At 61.5% G+C, this 15,446-nt stretch overlaps 2 protein-coding genes across 14 annotated transcripts in view; one reads left to right on the plus strand and one right to left on the minus strand.

Annotated features, from left to right (window-relative positions):
- JPH3 (junctophilin 3) overlaps positions 1–15,446 on the plus strand; it is a 170,731-nt gene that overhangs the window by 152,124 nt on the left and 3,161 nt on the right. For both annotated transcript variants that reach the window (XM_060288495.1, XM_030849155.2), the window contains 2 exons: positions 13,235–13,359; positions 14,486–15,339. In XM_060288495.1, the coding sequence (XP_060144478.1) occupies positions 13,235–13,359; positions 14,486–15,339 (979 nt within the window). The remainder of the gene's footprint in view (positions 1–13,234; positions 13,360–14,485; positions 15,340–15,446) is intronic.
- Positions 11,664–15,446, minus strand: part of KLHDC4 (kelch domain containing 4) — a 69,525-nt gene continuing 65,742 nt past the window's right edge. For all 12 annotated transcript variants that reach the window (XM_060288510.1, XM_060288498.1, XM_060288508.1 and 9 more), the window contains one exon: positions 11,664–15,294. The gene's annotated coding sequence lies outside the window, so the exon portion shown is untranslated. The remainder of the gene's footprint in view (positions 15,295–15,446) is intronic.

Consider the following 15,446-nt stretch of genomic DNA (forward strand, 5'->3'; position numbering starts at 1 on the left):
TGTCGCGGAGCATGGGCTCGAGGCATGTGGGCTCAGTAGTTGTGGCACGTGGGCTCAGTAGTTGTGGCTCGCGGGCTCTAGAGCGCAGGCTCAGTAGTTGTGGCTTGCGGGCTCTAGAGCGCAGGCTCAGTAGTTGTGGCGCACAGGTTTAGTTGCTCCACGGCATGTGGGATCTTCCCGGAACAGGGCTCAAACCCATGTCCTCTGCATTCGAAGGCAGATTCTGAACCACTGGACCACCAGGGAAGTCCCCATCATATCTATTTTTAATGGTCTGTTTAGCTGGGTATATCTCTCTCTCTTTCCTTCCTCCCTTCCTCTCTCTTTCTTAATGGCTGTGTTGGGTCTTCGTTGCTGCGCATGGGCTTTCTCTAGTTGCAGCAAGCTGGGGCTACTCTTCATTGCGGTGCACGAGCTTCTCATTGCAGTGGCTTCTCTTGTTGGGAGCACAGGCTCTAGGCGCATGGGCTTCGGTAGTTGTGGCACACGGGCTCAGTAGTTGTGGCTCGTGGGCTCTAGAGTACAGGCTCAGTAGTTGTGGCGCACAGTCTTAGTTGCTCCGCGGCATGTGGGATCTTCCTGGAACAGGGCTCAAACCCGTGTCTCCTGCATTGGCAGGCAGATTCTCAACCACTGCGCCACTGGAGAAGCCCCTGTTATTTATTTATTTATTTTTGAACCTTTTTTTAAAGAACACACGTGTACACACACACAACACTCGTGTATATATAAAATATATTTTTTAAAAGCCACACTAGCCGGAAAGTGGAAGGTTTCAAGCCCCCCTCTTCAGGGTCGTCCCCACCGCCGCCCCAGGGCCCCGGCACGCCGCTCCCCCCTGCCCTGGGCCTTGGCGCTCGCTGCCTCTTCACCCCAGGGCTCTTGGCGGGCCAGCTCCTCCTCTCCTCTCGGGCCTCAGGGAGGCCCGTGTCCCCTCCAGAGCGTGGCCAGTGCTCGCTGCTCCGTGGTCAGGTCCAGACCGGCCTCCTCATCAGGACTTCCGCCCGGTCGGGGCAGGACCTGCCCCTGTGCGCTGGGTCCGTGGTGTCCCCACGTGTCCAGCGCATGGTCACACCAGGTCAGGACACCAGGAGCAAGTGGACAGGTGAGCCCAACAGACCTGCTCTCCCAGTGGGTGTCGGTGGTGACTGAGCCCTGCTGCGGGAAGGCGTTTCCGTGTTTGGGTTGAGTTTTCTACCCTCCTCTCTGTCGTTTGCTGTTTTGTTCCAGGAGGGTGGTTTTCTAGACTTTTATGTATTTTCATGGAAAAGGGTTTCTTTTAACTCAGAAAAGAACAGCACGACAAAGGAAGTTCAGAGATGGCCAGGGCAGCGCGGAGAGCAGGGAGGGGGCTGCGGTGCTGGCCTGCCCCCAGGTCACCTGTCCCACCTTTCCCAGCACCACCCCTGCTGCACCCGATTCAAATGCAGCTGCCTCTCCCCTGCCAGCCCTTGGCCCTTAATTCCTCCCTGAGAGAAATACTTCCATCAGAACAGCAAGGAAACAGAAAGCAGGCTGGCAGCGGGCTGCCAGGGAACAGGGAGGGAGTGACGCTGATGGACATGAGGTGTCTTAAAGGTGACGAGGACGTAGAACGAGAGTCGTGCAGCCACCGCCACAGCCTAAATGTACTAAATGCCACCAGCTCCCTTAACAGGAGGATGTGCTGGTGTGTGGCTTCCACCTCAGTGAGGCTGCTTGTTAGAAAGCCTCCTCTACAGAGCGTCCACTAATATGGAAAACTGGGCTGTGTGCTGTCTGTGCCTCATCTCAGGAATCTTTACCAAGATCCCACGAGGATCCTTGTACTACAGCTTCTTCAGCTGAGGACTCTAAGGCCCAAAGAGGCATGAGCTGCCCCAGACGGAGCAGCCAGTGATCAAGAGGCTGGATGTCAGCACTCGCCCCTTCACCCCCATCACACCTTCCTGGGCAGTGACACTGGTCCTGGGAAGCCCAGAATGCTCCTGGGGGTGGGAGGGGCTCAGGACTGCTTCCCGAGCATGATATTTGGCCTGGGATCAAAGGTCCCAAAGAAATGGAGCATTAATACCCCATAGTAGGTTAAATGGTGGACCCCAAAAGATCTGTCCAGCTGGAACCTCAGACTATGCCCTTATTTGGAGTAAGAGTCTTTGCAGATGTAATTAAAGCTCTTGACATGAGATCATCCTGGATCAGGGTGCTCTAAATGCAGTGATGAGTGTCCTTACAAGAGACAGAAGAGGAAGAGCGAAGAGACACAGGGAGAGGCCACAGGAAGACGGCGGCAGAGGCTGGCTGCAGCCCCACAAGGAACGCCAAGGACTGCCAGCCCCACCGGAGCTGGGAGGCAGGCCCGGGACAGAGTCTCCCCTGGGCCTTCGGGGCGGGGGGAGGGTTGGACTTCCCACCTCCAGAGCTGGGAGCGAATAAGTTTCTCTTTTAAGCCCCCAGTTTGCGGTCGTTCATTGCGGCAGCCCCAGGACCCTTCTGCAGATCCGAGGCTGCTCCCGGGCGGGGTCTCGGTGTCGGGCACAGGTGCCTCCTGGCCGCAGATCGTGCCCCACGCCCCCGGCAGCCGGGGCCTTGCTCATCTCCAGCTGGTGGGCAGAGCACTGGAGGCTGCGCGTCCCTCTGTGACAGCCTTTGACCCCCGTCTGTTTCTGTGCTGTGAGTCAGCCTCGCTGGACCCGCCGGTACACTGGACACCATTTCCTTCTTTACTTTGAGTTTTTCTTCCTCTGTCTTTGAAGATGTTTTAGTAGGAAAAGAAAAGGGGGGAGGAGGTGGGGGAGGCCTGGCAGGAGGCTGGCTGTCGTGGTTTGATCCAGAACGTTCTCCGGCTCTCTGGGCTGCTCCAGTCTTTGATGTTCAAACTGGGTCTGACCAGATGAAATACCCTTTTCAGGGACTCAGGTGGGGTTCAGGCACTACAGACCCCTTCCCCCCGACCCCGAGTTTCCTGGCTCCGGTAGGAAACCCCATTGAAATGGTTGCAACAAGGGACTTGTTTTGTATTCTGCTGTTGTTTTTTGACTTTAATCATTTTGGAAGATGTTGCCAGTCGCCTGCCTTACTTGTGTGGATGGGCTGAGGCAGTGGACGGGCGCGCGGACAACAGATGTGTTTCCTCCCAGCCCTGGAGGCTGGATGGCTGACATCAAGGTGTCGCCAGGTTGGTTTCAGAGACTCTCTCACCCGGCACGTAGACGGCTCTGTCCTCCCCGTGTCCTCATGTGGTCTCCCCGCTGTGTGTCTGTGTCCTGGTCTGTCTTCTTCCGAGGTCACTGGTCACAGTGGATCAGGGCCCACCCAATGACCTCATTTTAACTTGATTACCTCCATAAAGAGACTCTACTTCCAAATAAGGTCATGTTCGGGGGTACCAGGGTTAGAACTCCAACGTGTGTATTTGGGGGAACCCAAATCAGCCTGTAACATACATGTATTTTCGGTGATGCTTAAAGATCTTCCCAGAATTGAGAAAGGAAAAAACCACACTTTTCAGGCGGGAGGAGAGTCCACCTGCCCTTGGGGGCCGGAAGCCCCGCGTTCCCTGGGGCGATGCTGGGTCTGTCCCTTCGTCCTTGGGCCTTGGTTCTCTCACCTGTGAATTGGACCATGTGGAGAGTTGACACCCCCACCCCCGCTCTGGTGCTCACCGCAGCCCCCTCCTGTCCTGCGTCATCAACGTCCCCATCGGTCAGCGGGCTCTGGTCGGCGCCTCTCCTAATGAAAAGGCCTCGATTCCACAGCTGCCCGTTTCCTGCCCCATCTCTGCTCTCCTCCGCGGCCCGAAGGTGTGGACAGGGAGAGATGACATGGCGGTGGGGCGGGGGGTGGGGGGGGACGACAGGAGGTCCTGAACGGGGAACCCAGGGAGCAGCTGACAGGGCCACACGAGGCCCTGGGAGGCAGCTCCTGTTCAGTGGTGTCAGGAGGCTGTGTCCTCCCCCCGGACCTGCCCCAAGAGCCCCGGGCTCTGCCACCACCTCCCAGGGCCCCGGGCAAGTCGCTCCACCCCTTGGGCCCCAAGTTGTCTTGTCTGCAAGATGGGGGCCTTGTCCACCTCGTGGGGCCCTGGGGCTGAAGGGAGGGTGCCCGTGAGGCCGATCTCCGGTGGCCACAGCGTGCGGTGGCTTGAAGTGGAGTCTTAGTTCCCTGATCGGGGACTGAACCCAGGCTACTGCGGTGAGAGCACCAAATCCTACTCGCTAGACAGCCAGGGGCTGCAGGTGGGACCCCGGTTCTTGTCTTCTTTGAAGAAAGAAGTCAGCAAACAGACAGAAAATTTGTGAAACAGAATGTTTATTAGAAGCAAAGTACACACAGAAATACACAAGGGTGGGCTCGGAGAGAGAGCCGCGTGCTTTGGGGGCGGCGCACATCGCTCACGTGGGGCAGCCTTCCGGGTTTTCTCTGGCCAATCGTCTTGCTTTGTCTGGCTTTGTGTCCATATTTGGTCTGACCAAGGGCCCTGCCACGTGTGCACCCATGTTTTACCCACGATGGGTTCCAGCGTGAGGGTTTCTGGGAGGTTGGCAGGACGTGTTATGGTGGCACCCGCTCCCTCCTCCGACCCCTGAGGAACGTCTCTGCGCATGTGTAGCGTGGGAGGCCTCCTTGACCCTAAGCATGAGCCCAGCTCCTCCCTCCTGCCTGCCTTGCCACTATCGTGCAGTGTCAACAGGAGACAGAGCCCAGCTGCTCACCTGGGGCCCAACTCTCTCCTGTCTCAAGGCGAGACCGCGCAGGGGTCCCACTCTGCCACTCCCGCCCACGTGAGGGGCTCGGGGCTGACCGGGTTGCCGGTAGCCTTGTCATCTTGGGGGAGCCGCCGTGACCATGACCGTACTCTCACTCACTCACTCGGTGGTCTCGTACATTTCCGTTTATGCACCGTTTACTGGGACGCACGGCTCCTCGGCTGGAAGGCAGCCCTTAGCGAGGATCTAACGATGTGAAAGCAAAGGGCTAACGCACGAGCCCTGCCTGCGAAAGGAAGGCTTGTGTGCTATTCCCGCCTCTGTTTCCCCTCAGTCCTGGCTCCGATCCCTCAGCTTCTCTTCAGGGGAAGTACAGCTCTCGAGTCTGCCCTAGAGACGCCTGCCCTTCACAAGCCCCGTGCGGGGTCCGGGACAGTAACACGTCTGGCACTGCCTTCGAGGCAGCCTTGCAAACAACAGAGTGAAAGGACCCTTCAGCAGGGGTGGGCGGGGCTGGGCTGCCCCTCAGCCCAAACAGTGCCAGCCTCCATCCCCCCTCAAGTGGGCTGAACAGCACCCCCTAGAAGACACGTCCACCCGGAAACTGAGAGCAGCCCTCCTGGGAAGACGGTCTTTGCAGATGGAAGTGAATGAAGGATCTGGAGATGCAGTCGTCCTGGATGAGGGTGGCCCTGAGTCCAACGACTGGTGCCCTTACAGAGGCAGGGGACCACTGTACCAGAGAAGATGGCCACGTGAAGATGGGGTCTTAGAACAGTGTGGATCACCCTCAATTAAGCTGTTATAAAAACAGAGGGAACAGGCGGTGGTTGTGAGGTCCAGATACCATATCTCCAGCATGACCTGACAGGAAGACAGCATGAGCTCCGGAGGACGGGGGCCGTGGGCACGAGAGATGGACGTGGAGCCGGGTCACAGCCTTGGGCAGCAGGGGCAGGGCTGCGGGCCGTCGGGCAGACTGGGCCTCGTCCCTCCTTCCTTGGGGCCCCAAGAACCTCTGGGCCTGTCGAGGAGACCTGGGCGTGAAGCCCAGCCTGACGGCCCCAGCTGGAACCACACGTGGGGTTCCCGGGGCTGCTGCGGGACCCTGCAGGGCCGGCGGGAGGCGGAACAGGGCAGGTGGGACCCCACAACACCTGACTTCCGTTCGGAGCCTTTCCCCCTACATGTGCCCAAGGCCCATCTGCACCTCTGAAAGACGGCCGTTCATGTGGCCAGAGAAATGTGTGTACCTGTCCCACCCTCAGCCCCAGCCCTGGCCCTACAGCGCCACCCAGGCAGGTGTGCAGAACCGCTGCTTCCCGAGCAGAGGAAACCTCCCCAGCTGTGCCTGTGCCTCCCGCTCCCTGGGAGCCCCGTCCCTTCCCCGCAGCGCAAGCACTACCCCTAGCTGCCTGTGGTCTTGACCTGGGGCCGCTGCAACTAACAGCTGCAAGCCGGCGGCCCGCAGTCTGGAGGTCAGGGGTCTGAGGCCCGCGTGTGGGCGGGGCCGTGCTCCCTGCAGAGGCCCCGGGGGAGCGTCCCTCCTGCCTCTTCCAGCTCCTGGGCGCCCCGGCGTATCCCCCCCGATCTCTGCCTCTGCCTTCATATGGCCTCTTCCCCACAGAAGGACGTGTGTCATTGGATTCAGGGCCGCTCTTATCCAGCATGACCCCATCTTAACTAATTGCATCTGCACAGACCCTATTTCCAGATGAGGCCACGTTCGCAGGCTCTGGGTGGACGTGAGTTTGCTGGGAATGCTCTTCACCCCAGTACAGGCCCTTCCCAGGCAGATGCTCACGACAGCCCGTGTCACTCACCCTCTGGATCGATCACTTGTTGTGGACTCGGGGCACCTTTTCGAGCTGGAAGAGAACTTGGATCCTCGATTGGGCCGAACCAGCGAAGGGACGTGGATGCCCAGACCCTGTGCCTCGGTTTCCTCACTTGTCAGCGAGAAGCGATCCCCACGCCGACCTCAGGGTCGTCACGGACGTGGAAACGAGCCGGACTGCTGGCCGCCAGCAGGGGTCACGACGCAGCATGTGACAACTCCTAACCCCGGCGTCCCCGCATGCATACAGCAGGCGCTCAGCGAGTGCTGAACTGAATCTGGACGTGAATGGGCGGGAAGGGGGCCTCTCTGCGGAGATCCCAGGGACTGTTTCAGCCCCTTGGTGACCAGCACTGGTGACAGCTGCCTGGAGGCTGCGTCCCCTGAAAACCAGGATGGGGTATCACAGACCCGGCTGGAGGCGTGGGCTCAGGCTGGAGGAGAAACAAGGAACGGGGTGAGCGGAGAAAGTCAAGTGTGGATTGGGTCAGGGAAGGTGGCGGCCACGAGTGGGACGGCACGCCCCGACTGGGGCAGAGGAGAGCTGGAGGGCCCGGGGCGGCACTGGGGGCGGGCACACCTCGATCCGGGGGCAGGAGCGCGTTGAGTGGGTTCACCGCGTGTCGGCAGAGTGCAGAGGACTGGCTGCAGACGTGCAGTAGCCGCTGGGCAGGAGCGGTCAGGAAAGACCTAGGCTCCCACTTTCCTGCAGTGGTTCTCTGAGTGGGGCCCCCAGACCACCAGCAGCTTTACCCAGGGGTGCTAGGAATGCAGGTTCCCGGGCTCCGCCCCAGACCTGCCGAGTCAGACACTTGGAGGGGCCAGGCCATCTAGGGTTTTATCACACCCGTTGCCAAATAAGGTCACATTCCCAGGTTCCCAGATGGACAAAGTTTGGGAGGGATACAGGCAGGTCACCGCACAGCCCACCCGTCCACCCATCTGACACGCCTGTGGCTTTGTCTCGTGCAGCCCTGTGGTTGGCTATCCGTCCCCTGCGCCGTCTATGGGAGATGGTGTCTCACGTTGGAGGGGGCCCTGCCCGCCTTGGCCCCTGGTCGGCAGGAACGCAGGGCCCTCCTCTCGGGGAGCCGGGGGTGCAGGCACTGCCGGGCACGCGGGTGGAGCTGCTGTCAGGAGGTGGGGGCCGGGGGCTCGCAGGCCGGCTCACAACGCTGGCCCGACCCTCCTCGGTGTCCCCAGAGGGACCGGGGCCCAGGGGAGCCGTTACCTGGCTGCCGGCCAAGTCCTGCGAGTCTCACTTCAGGGGAGCGTTCGCGAAGCCTCGGGAGGTTTCTTCTCTATTAAATGCAGTCGCCTTGATTTAATTTTATTTCAGGGTTGCTGCAGCATGTTCTTTTTATATACGTGTGAACGTATATGTGTAAATATACGTATGATGTTGGGGAATTAACGTCCGTGTGTTTTTACTAAGCAAAGCTGCGGGAACCAGATCGTGGCCCCTTCGATCCCTCTGGCTGTGTGTGTGTGTGTGTGTGTGTGTGTGTGCACGCACGTGTGTGCGCGCGCGTGTGTGTGTATGAGGGGGCGTCCCGAGCAGGCGGGCGCAGTGCGCCCTCCTCTCTGGGAGCCGACGGTCGACCAAATGGGGACCAGATCTGGGGGTTGGGGCTCGGCCACACCCACCACGCTGGCTTTGAGGACCGGGCCCAAGTCAGGCGTCCACGCAGCCATCTGAGGGCGGCGACCCGGCTCTCACTGTCCAGCAGGGCCTCCCTAGGAGCAGACCAGCCCCGTCCAGGGCAGTCAGCTGGGCAGGAGGCGCCTTTGTTTTCATTTCCGAGGGTTCGGGACAAACAGGGAAGCACGTGCTGTGAAAGCTGGGCCTCTGTTGGCCTTTTGGACGAACCCCTCCCTGGAGGGACTGCTGTGTCTGAGCCACGTGTCCATCAGGGACAGAGGGGACGGCACACGTGTTTACATGCGTGCCATTGGGACGTGTGTGCAGAATTGCGCTGGAACGATGCCTGTTAGCCTGACCTTTGAAGGGATTTAAGCTGGGTCCTTCGAGATGGGCGCTTCTTTAGGGAATGTTCATGTCATTCCTCTGAGCGAGGAGCCATCAAACCCACTACTTCAGAACACACAGACCCTCGCTCACGTCCCCGTCCCCGTCACTCCGTCCGGCGCGCTGCACTTGGCCGTCGCTCTGAAGGCTCTGACTACCCGCCGGCCCCCCAGCGTCCCTGCAGTCCGGCCCCGCCTCTGCCGGTCACGTTCCTGCCACCCCATCCCTCTGGGGGGGTCGGTCCTTCCTACCTCTTGGTCCAGAGCCCCATCTGGGCTCCACAACCATCAGCACTTGCGCTTTCGGAACAGTAACAGGTGTAGGGACCTGCTGTTAGCAGGCGCCAGGGAACTCTCCCGGGGGTGTAGGGGGGTGGGAAGGGGTGTCGGCCCCAAGCCACCCAACCTACATGGAGCCGCGCTGGCCCCTCCCAGGCCCACAGTGCTGGTCTCTGGGTCGTTCCAGCCTTTTGCATTTGGCGCTGAACTCACCCTGCAGGGCCCCACGTCCTGCACTGGGGGTCTTTACGGGAAGCACCCCCCTCCCCGCCGCCCCCGAAACCTTGAGGCCCAGAAACTTCCTCCAGGCCCACAGCCCGGCCCGGCCACCTCTCTCCTGAGCCAAGGGTTTGATTTTGTCTGGCAAGTGCCCTGAATGGCATCAACGCCGTTCCGTGCTTGCCTTGGCCCCTGGGGAGCTCAGAGCCCTCCTGGTGCCCTGGGCCCTCCAGCACCCACTCTGTACTCACCCCTGGCTTCCATCCTCCCGCCTGACCTTAAGATACTCCACTGTCAGTGCACGCGTCGGCCTGCTCTTGAGACCGCGAGGTGGCGTTTTGGAGGGGGCTCTGAGCAGCTCGTTTTTTATGTCTCAGGGCAGAAGGAATTCAGCGAGAGGCAAAGCGATAGATAGGAAGTGATTTAGTAGAATAAGACACTTGTGAGGCTTACAGGCGGGCGGGCAGGAGGGTGCTGTACCCAGAACTCAGTGGGCTAGTTTTATAATCAAAGGAAAAGTGAGGGAGGCGGCAGGGAGGGTGAAGACCACCTTCTTCCTCATTCTTGATGTCACAGTCCCATCCTCTCCCACGTCCAGCAGGGGACTTTCCTCATCTCTACATGGTCAAGCCGGGACTGTCACGGCACAATGAAAATGAGCAAAAAGGTGGTAACCTCTATGCTAAAAATGGTAAATCATCTCAGGTGTTAGTATAATGTCACCTTTTCCTTGTATCTTTGTTTTTAGTGCACACGGAGGAGCGTGTCCTAGGAATCATTACCTCACTGAGCTCACTGGGCAGGATGTGGGTCTCGCGGCGCCACTGTATTACTGTTTGGGGGCATGTCTCGTGCTCCTGTTGCATAGTTTTGTTGCTAAGCAAACCTGCTTTCTTGAGTGATCATTAACTCACAGGGGTCTCCCGTACTTTTTTCTTTACTCATAATCCCCTAGTGGGATTAACTATTTAATCACCTGCTTCGTCCCTTTACTCTGTTCCGTGCCACTCTTAGGGCTACGAGACAACTGCTCTGATGACGGGTGTGCTGGGGACGCGACAGCCCTGTCCCCCTCAGCCTCCCCGGACCTCCCGTCCTCAGCCTCCTCACTCGGGGTGCCTCCACCGCTAGGTGCACGGCCCTGACACGTTTACTTCTCGGGGTTCCGTTGTCTGTGAGGGAAGCACACTGCATCCCGAGGGCTGGGCCCGTCCCAGACACGGTCTCCGAGGGCCTGCTGGAGGCTCAGGGTGGATGTCACCAGCTTTGGGGACGCCCCGTCTGGTCAGCCGTGATGCTCGTCCGCCAGCCGACGACCCTGGGTCCCGGGATCGGACAGCACAGCGTGGCGGGGCACTCGGCTCAGACCCCAGAAGCAGCCCCAGGACTGGCCCCGCCGCGTGGCTGGGAAGCGGGGTGGGCGCCGTCTCCGTGCAGCAACGGGAGGGGCTTTGTCAGCGCTGAACTGTGGCTCAGACCCCTGGTGCCGGGGGCGCAGGAGGGAGTGACCGCCCTGGGGTGGTGGGAAGTGTGAGAGCTGGACAGAGGTGGCGGCTGCATGGCGTGTGGACGTGCTGGATGCCTCGGACCCGGGGCCCCCAGGTGGTGCGCCTTGTGATGTGCATGTCACCCCAGTCAACTCCGTCGTGCATGAAATGTCCACAACAGGCAGCTCTACTGAGTGCCTAGGGCTGGTGGGGAGGCTTTGGGGGAAATGGGGTCCTTTGGGGTGATGGAAAGTTCTAAAATCGGCCAGGGTGATGGCGGTACAGCTCCGCGAACAGACTAAAAACCCCTGAATTGTACGCTTGAGAGGGGTGAGCTGTATGCTCTGTGAGTTATATCTCAATAAACCGTTACTACCAAAGCCAAACCCATGGCACGTTCTGGAGAAGCCACGTCATCCAGCAGAGGCGAGCTCGGGCCCACGAGCTGGTTCTGGGCCGAGCTGGGGCCGTGCCGTGACAGAGCGCCTCTGGGCTGCGGAAGCCGCCCTGCGGGAAGGGAACCAGGTCGACCCGTCCGGGACTGGCCACGTCCAGAGCAGCGTGTTTAGGCTTTGGGGCCTCATGGGGTCTGATGAAAGCCGTGGACCCCCTGCTTGCGGGGGAAGGAGAAAAGCACGCAGAGCACCTTGGGTACAATTTCAGGGGGTGCCCTGGGTCTCCAAGTCGGGGTGTCTGTGCTGGGGCTGCTCACCGGGGTCCCAGCCCAGCAGGTGGGGCAGGAGTGGGAGAAAGGGTGGGGAGTAGGGTCACCCGATGGGACCCCCGCGCAGCCAGACACCCTGCTATCTGTCCTTTCCTCTCTGTCCCCAATGTTCTGACCCCCCGATGGGCCTTGGATGACCGTGGCCTCACACTGGCCGTCACCAGGTCTGACCTGCACCCTCATTGCTGACGTGACACTGCCAGTTCCTGGGATACGTACGTGCCTCTACCAGCCTCCAACTCGGGGCTGGACAGGAAAGCCTGTCTGTGCCGTAAACTCGTGGCTGTGCCGTTAGGAACGTAGCGGAATGCACTGGCCACACAGGTGGGGGGCACCGCGTGGGAGCCTGCGGGCTGCAGCCGTGGTTTACCAACTGATGTGATAACAACTGATAAACTAAGTATTCATAATTTGTGTTTTATTCCTGGCTTTGCCCCCCTGAGGTTCCTCCCCCTCTTCTGCTGGAATTATAACCGCGGAGTTCCCAAGGAATCTTCTACAAGGCGGTGCTTCCCAGCTTTCACTCCGAGGGGCATGGGACGCAGCTACAGTGAGTGACAGAAACCACGCAAAAGATAGAATTTTCTCAATGCTGCGCTTTTGCACATAGGTTTCTTCCGTCTATGGGTCCTGCTCCCAGGTGACGCGGCAGGTGGCGGGTGGCAGAAGCCTGGAGGCTACTCGCTGCTCCGCGTCCTGGACCCAGGTTCACATGATGACGTACATGTTGTACGTGTGTGTACGTCGCACGTTGGTTTTCTTCTTGTAAATTCTTCTCGGTTAGCACAGTGGCATTTTGAAAAAACAGAACCCAGTGGCGCACGAGGGGTGAGGGGTCTCCAGGTTAAGCCCGTGGAGTGCGTAACGGGGGCAGGCTGCCCTCGTCTCGGGGGATCAGTCGTTGTTGCCTTGGCTTCCCCGGTGGGAAGCAGGGCCTCTGGAGCCAGGACACCAAGCAGGAAGAAATGGAAACTGCAGGCAGGGGAGACCCTCAGGAGCTGGGTGCTGTCCTGCTTCGGGCACCCAGTCCTGCCCCCGAAGGGCCTCACACGGACTCAGCTGGGGAGGGGCAGCTGAGCGCCGGGCGGGAGGTTGTGCTGCTGGAAGCGTAAGGGCGGTGTCATCGGCTCATTTGGATTCGCGGCCCCGTGTCCACCCTGGGGTGTGCCCCGCCCGAGGGCAGTGCCACCACTGGTTCTGTCCATCGCCCCCCCAGCTGCTAAGCGGCGTCGGGCCTCATCCCGGGCCACAGACTTGCCTTCTCTCGGCACCTGCAGACTAGGGCTCAGACTTCTCTGCGCACACCGGACTGGTGACACCAGCTTCCAGGGGACAGGGTTTGGGCTGAAGAACTGCTTGGCCGGGGGCCCAGGTGCAGGGCACTGGGACGAGCGAGGCCCCTTCACACAGGACAGGGGGAGGCTGGGCAGGCCAGGGGGAGGCTGGGCAGGCCAGGGCGGGCCGTGCGCGCCGTACTCCTCGTGCCCTGTGCCCTCTTCTGAGGGCGGGCTGGTCCTGCTGTCGAGCCCTCCCCTTCCTGCCCGAAGCTGGCCAGTTGCTCACCCTGGAGGGTGGCCCGCTCTGCCCACAGTGGGGTGGGGGGGCACAGCCGCCCCCAGACGGTCATCTCTGGTCGGGTCCACACGGAGTACCTGCCCGCCCCCGGAGGTTCACAGATGAGTCAGTCACGGGTTGCGGTCTCTAGCCTGTAGCCGGGCTAGGGGACGGAGGGAGCCTCCTGGCGGCAGGATCTGGGCTCACCCCGGATGAAGACAGCCCAGGCTAGGCAGGTCCTGCTCTCGCTCTGGTGCGGTCTGCTCCATGCTCAGAACAGCTGGCGGGCACCCTGGCCTGGGCGGTGCCCGGGGACGTTTGCCGAGTGAGTGAGGTCTCGGGCATCCTGTCCCGGCCCCTCTGCTGCAGCCACCCCCCACCCCGTGCCTTCACCACCCTCCCTGTCTCTCCTGCCCAGGACCTCCCACTCCCGGGCCAAGGCCGAGGCGGCCCTCACCGCGGCTCAGAAGGCCCAGGAGGAAGCGCGCATCGCCAGGATCACTGCCAAAGAGTTCTCCCCTTCCTTCCAGCACAGGGAAAACGGTGAGTCCCGGTGCCGCTGGGGGCAGGGCAGCCGGGGTGGGGGGTGTCCCAAGGCACATCCGACGGTTCTGCCCCGCAGCCGCCATCAGCCCACTGCCTCCCTCGGTCTGCTTCTCCCCCGAGACTGTGTGTGCACTCCTCCCCCTAGGGTTATGCTAGAACCTGTGTGACTGCTCTGTCTGACGAGGCTGCTGCCCGCCAGGCCAGGACTGCGGCCACGGGTCTGCATCCATCCTTAGCTTCACCTCGTCTCACCTGATCCATCAGCAGCCACGCGTGACTAGCAGTGGCCAAGTTGGTCAGCACAGCTCTGGGACGCTGGGGGGCGGGCCTCCCGCCTGTCCAAGGGGTGGGGCTGGAAGGAGCTAGAAGCCACTGAGAGTCAGCCAGACCCGAGGCCCTCGTCCCCCCTTGGGGGACGGGCCTGAGGGAGGCAGGGAGGCTGCAGCAGGGACGTCATCGATCGGAGAGGCCCGCTGAGGCCGCGATCCTCCCAGCCCGACGCGTCGCCCCACCTGGGTCAGGCTTCCCAGAGCGAGTGGAAGCCTCGCGAGGTTTGGGGTGGAGTGTGTCCCGGGACCACGCCCTGAGCTCTCCTCCCAGAGCCTGCAGTTCTTGGCCCCGCCGGTAGGATCCCTGGGCTTTGGCGCAGCCTTGAGAACCACAGGACCCAAGATAGGGAACAGAAGCGTTGGAATTCAGCCACAAACACTCCATGTCCTGCCTTGTAGAAGGTCACCTAGCACGAGATGTTTTTTTTATCGTCAGGAGGGGTCCGCGGGCGTGGGACCTCAGAATCCCCGAGCAGGCCAGGCCAGCACGCTCTCGGGCCTTGGGTCACCCCTGCAGCCGGGGGCATGGACCAGAATGACTGTCCACCCTGCCCGTCCCACTCTGGTCATCCTTGAAGTGCCCACAGAGGAGAACTGGAGGGTCTATTAGGGGCTTTGGGAGCACTGCCCTCCCCCTTCCTTCGCCCCATAGCCCGCGGGTGGGCAGCGAGGGCCCTGGCTGCCCGCCACCATAGCCCGGTCCTGGTCCCCTGCCATCCTCAGGTGAGACTGGGCCTCCACACGGAACATCCAAGTAACCCCCCTCTGTGCTCCCCATCTGGTCCCTGACCCAGGGCTCGAGTACCAGCGGCCGAAGCGGCAGCGTTCCAGTGACGACATCGAGGTCATCTCCGCCGGGACACCCTTACAGCAGGAGAGCCCAGAGCTGTACCGCAAGGGCACCACCCCCGACGACAGCCCCCTGCAGAGCTTCCCCGCCAGCCCCACGGCCACCCCTCCACCGGCCCCCGCCTCGAGGAACAAGGTGGCCCACTTCTCCCGGCAGGTCTCGGTGGACGAGGAGCGGGGTGGGGACATCCAGATGCTCCTGGAGGGCCGGGGAGGGGACTGCGCCCGGAACAGCTGGGGAGAGGAGAAGGCCGGGGGCTCCAGGGGCGTCCGCAGCGGCGCCCTCCGCAGTGGCCAGCCCGCGGAAGCCTTCCGGGCCCGGGGCCCAGGCCACAGGCAGCCCAGCAACCCCAAGCCCCGGGAGCGACGGACGGGGTCCCCCACCACATTCTCCTGGACTTCCCACCACCGGGCTGGCAACCCCGGCCCGGGGAGCACCAAGCTGCTGGAGCTGGACGAGGAGAAGCTGAGCAACTACGAGATGGAGATGAAGCCCCTGCTGAGGATGGACTCGTACACGCAGGAGGTGCACCCCCCGAAAAGACGCTACAGCAAGGGGGGCACCGACGACCGGGGCTTCGGGGCCCAGAGACTGCGGTCCAAGTCCCAGAACAAGGAGCATGCCAGGCCGGCCTCGTGCGCGGAGCCCGCGGTTCAGAGGCTGGAGAGCCTGCGGCTGGGGGACCGGGCGGAGCCCCGGCTGCTGCGCTGGGACTTGACCTTCTCTCCGCCCCAGAGGTCCTCACCGGTGGCGCTGGAATCGGACGAGGAGAACGGGGATGAGCTCAAGGCCAGCACGGTGAGTGGACGCTAGCGGTCCGGGGCCTGAGAGCCTGGCCCCCTGGGTCTTCCCCGACCCTCCTCTGTAGGAAGCCCACACGGGTGCGGGCTGCACTGCCTTGGACG

Source organism: Globicephala melas, chromosome 19 (assembly GCF_963455315.2).
Source record: "Globicephala melas chromosome 19, mGloMel1.2, whole genome shotgun sequence".
NCBI classification, from domain to species: domain Eukaryota; kingdom Metazoa; phylum Chordata; class Mammalia; order Artiodactyla; family Delphinidae; genus Globicephala; species Globicephala melas.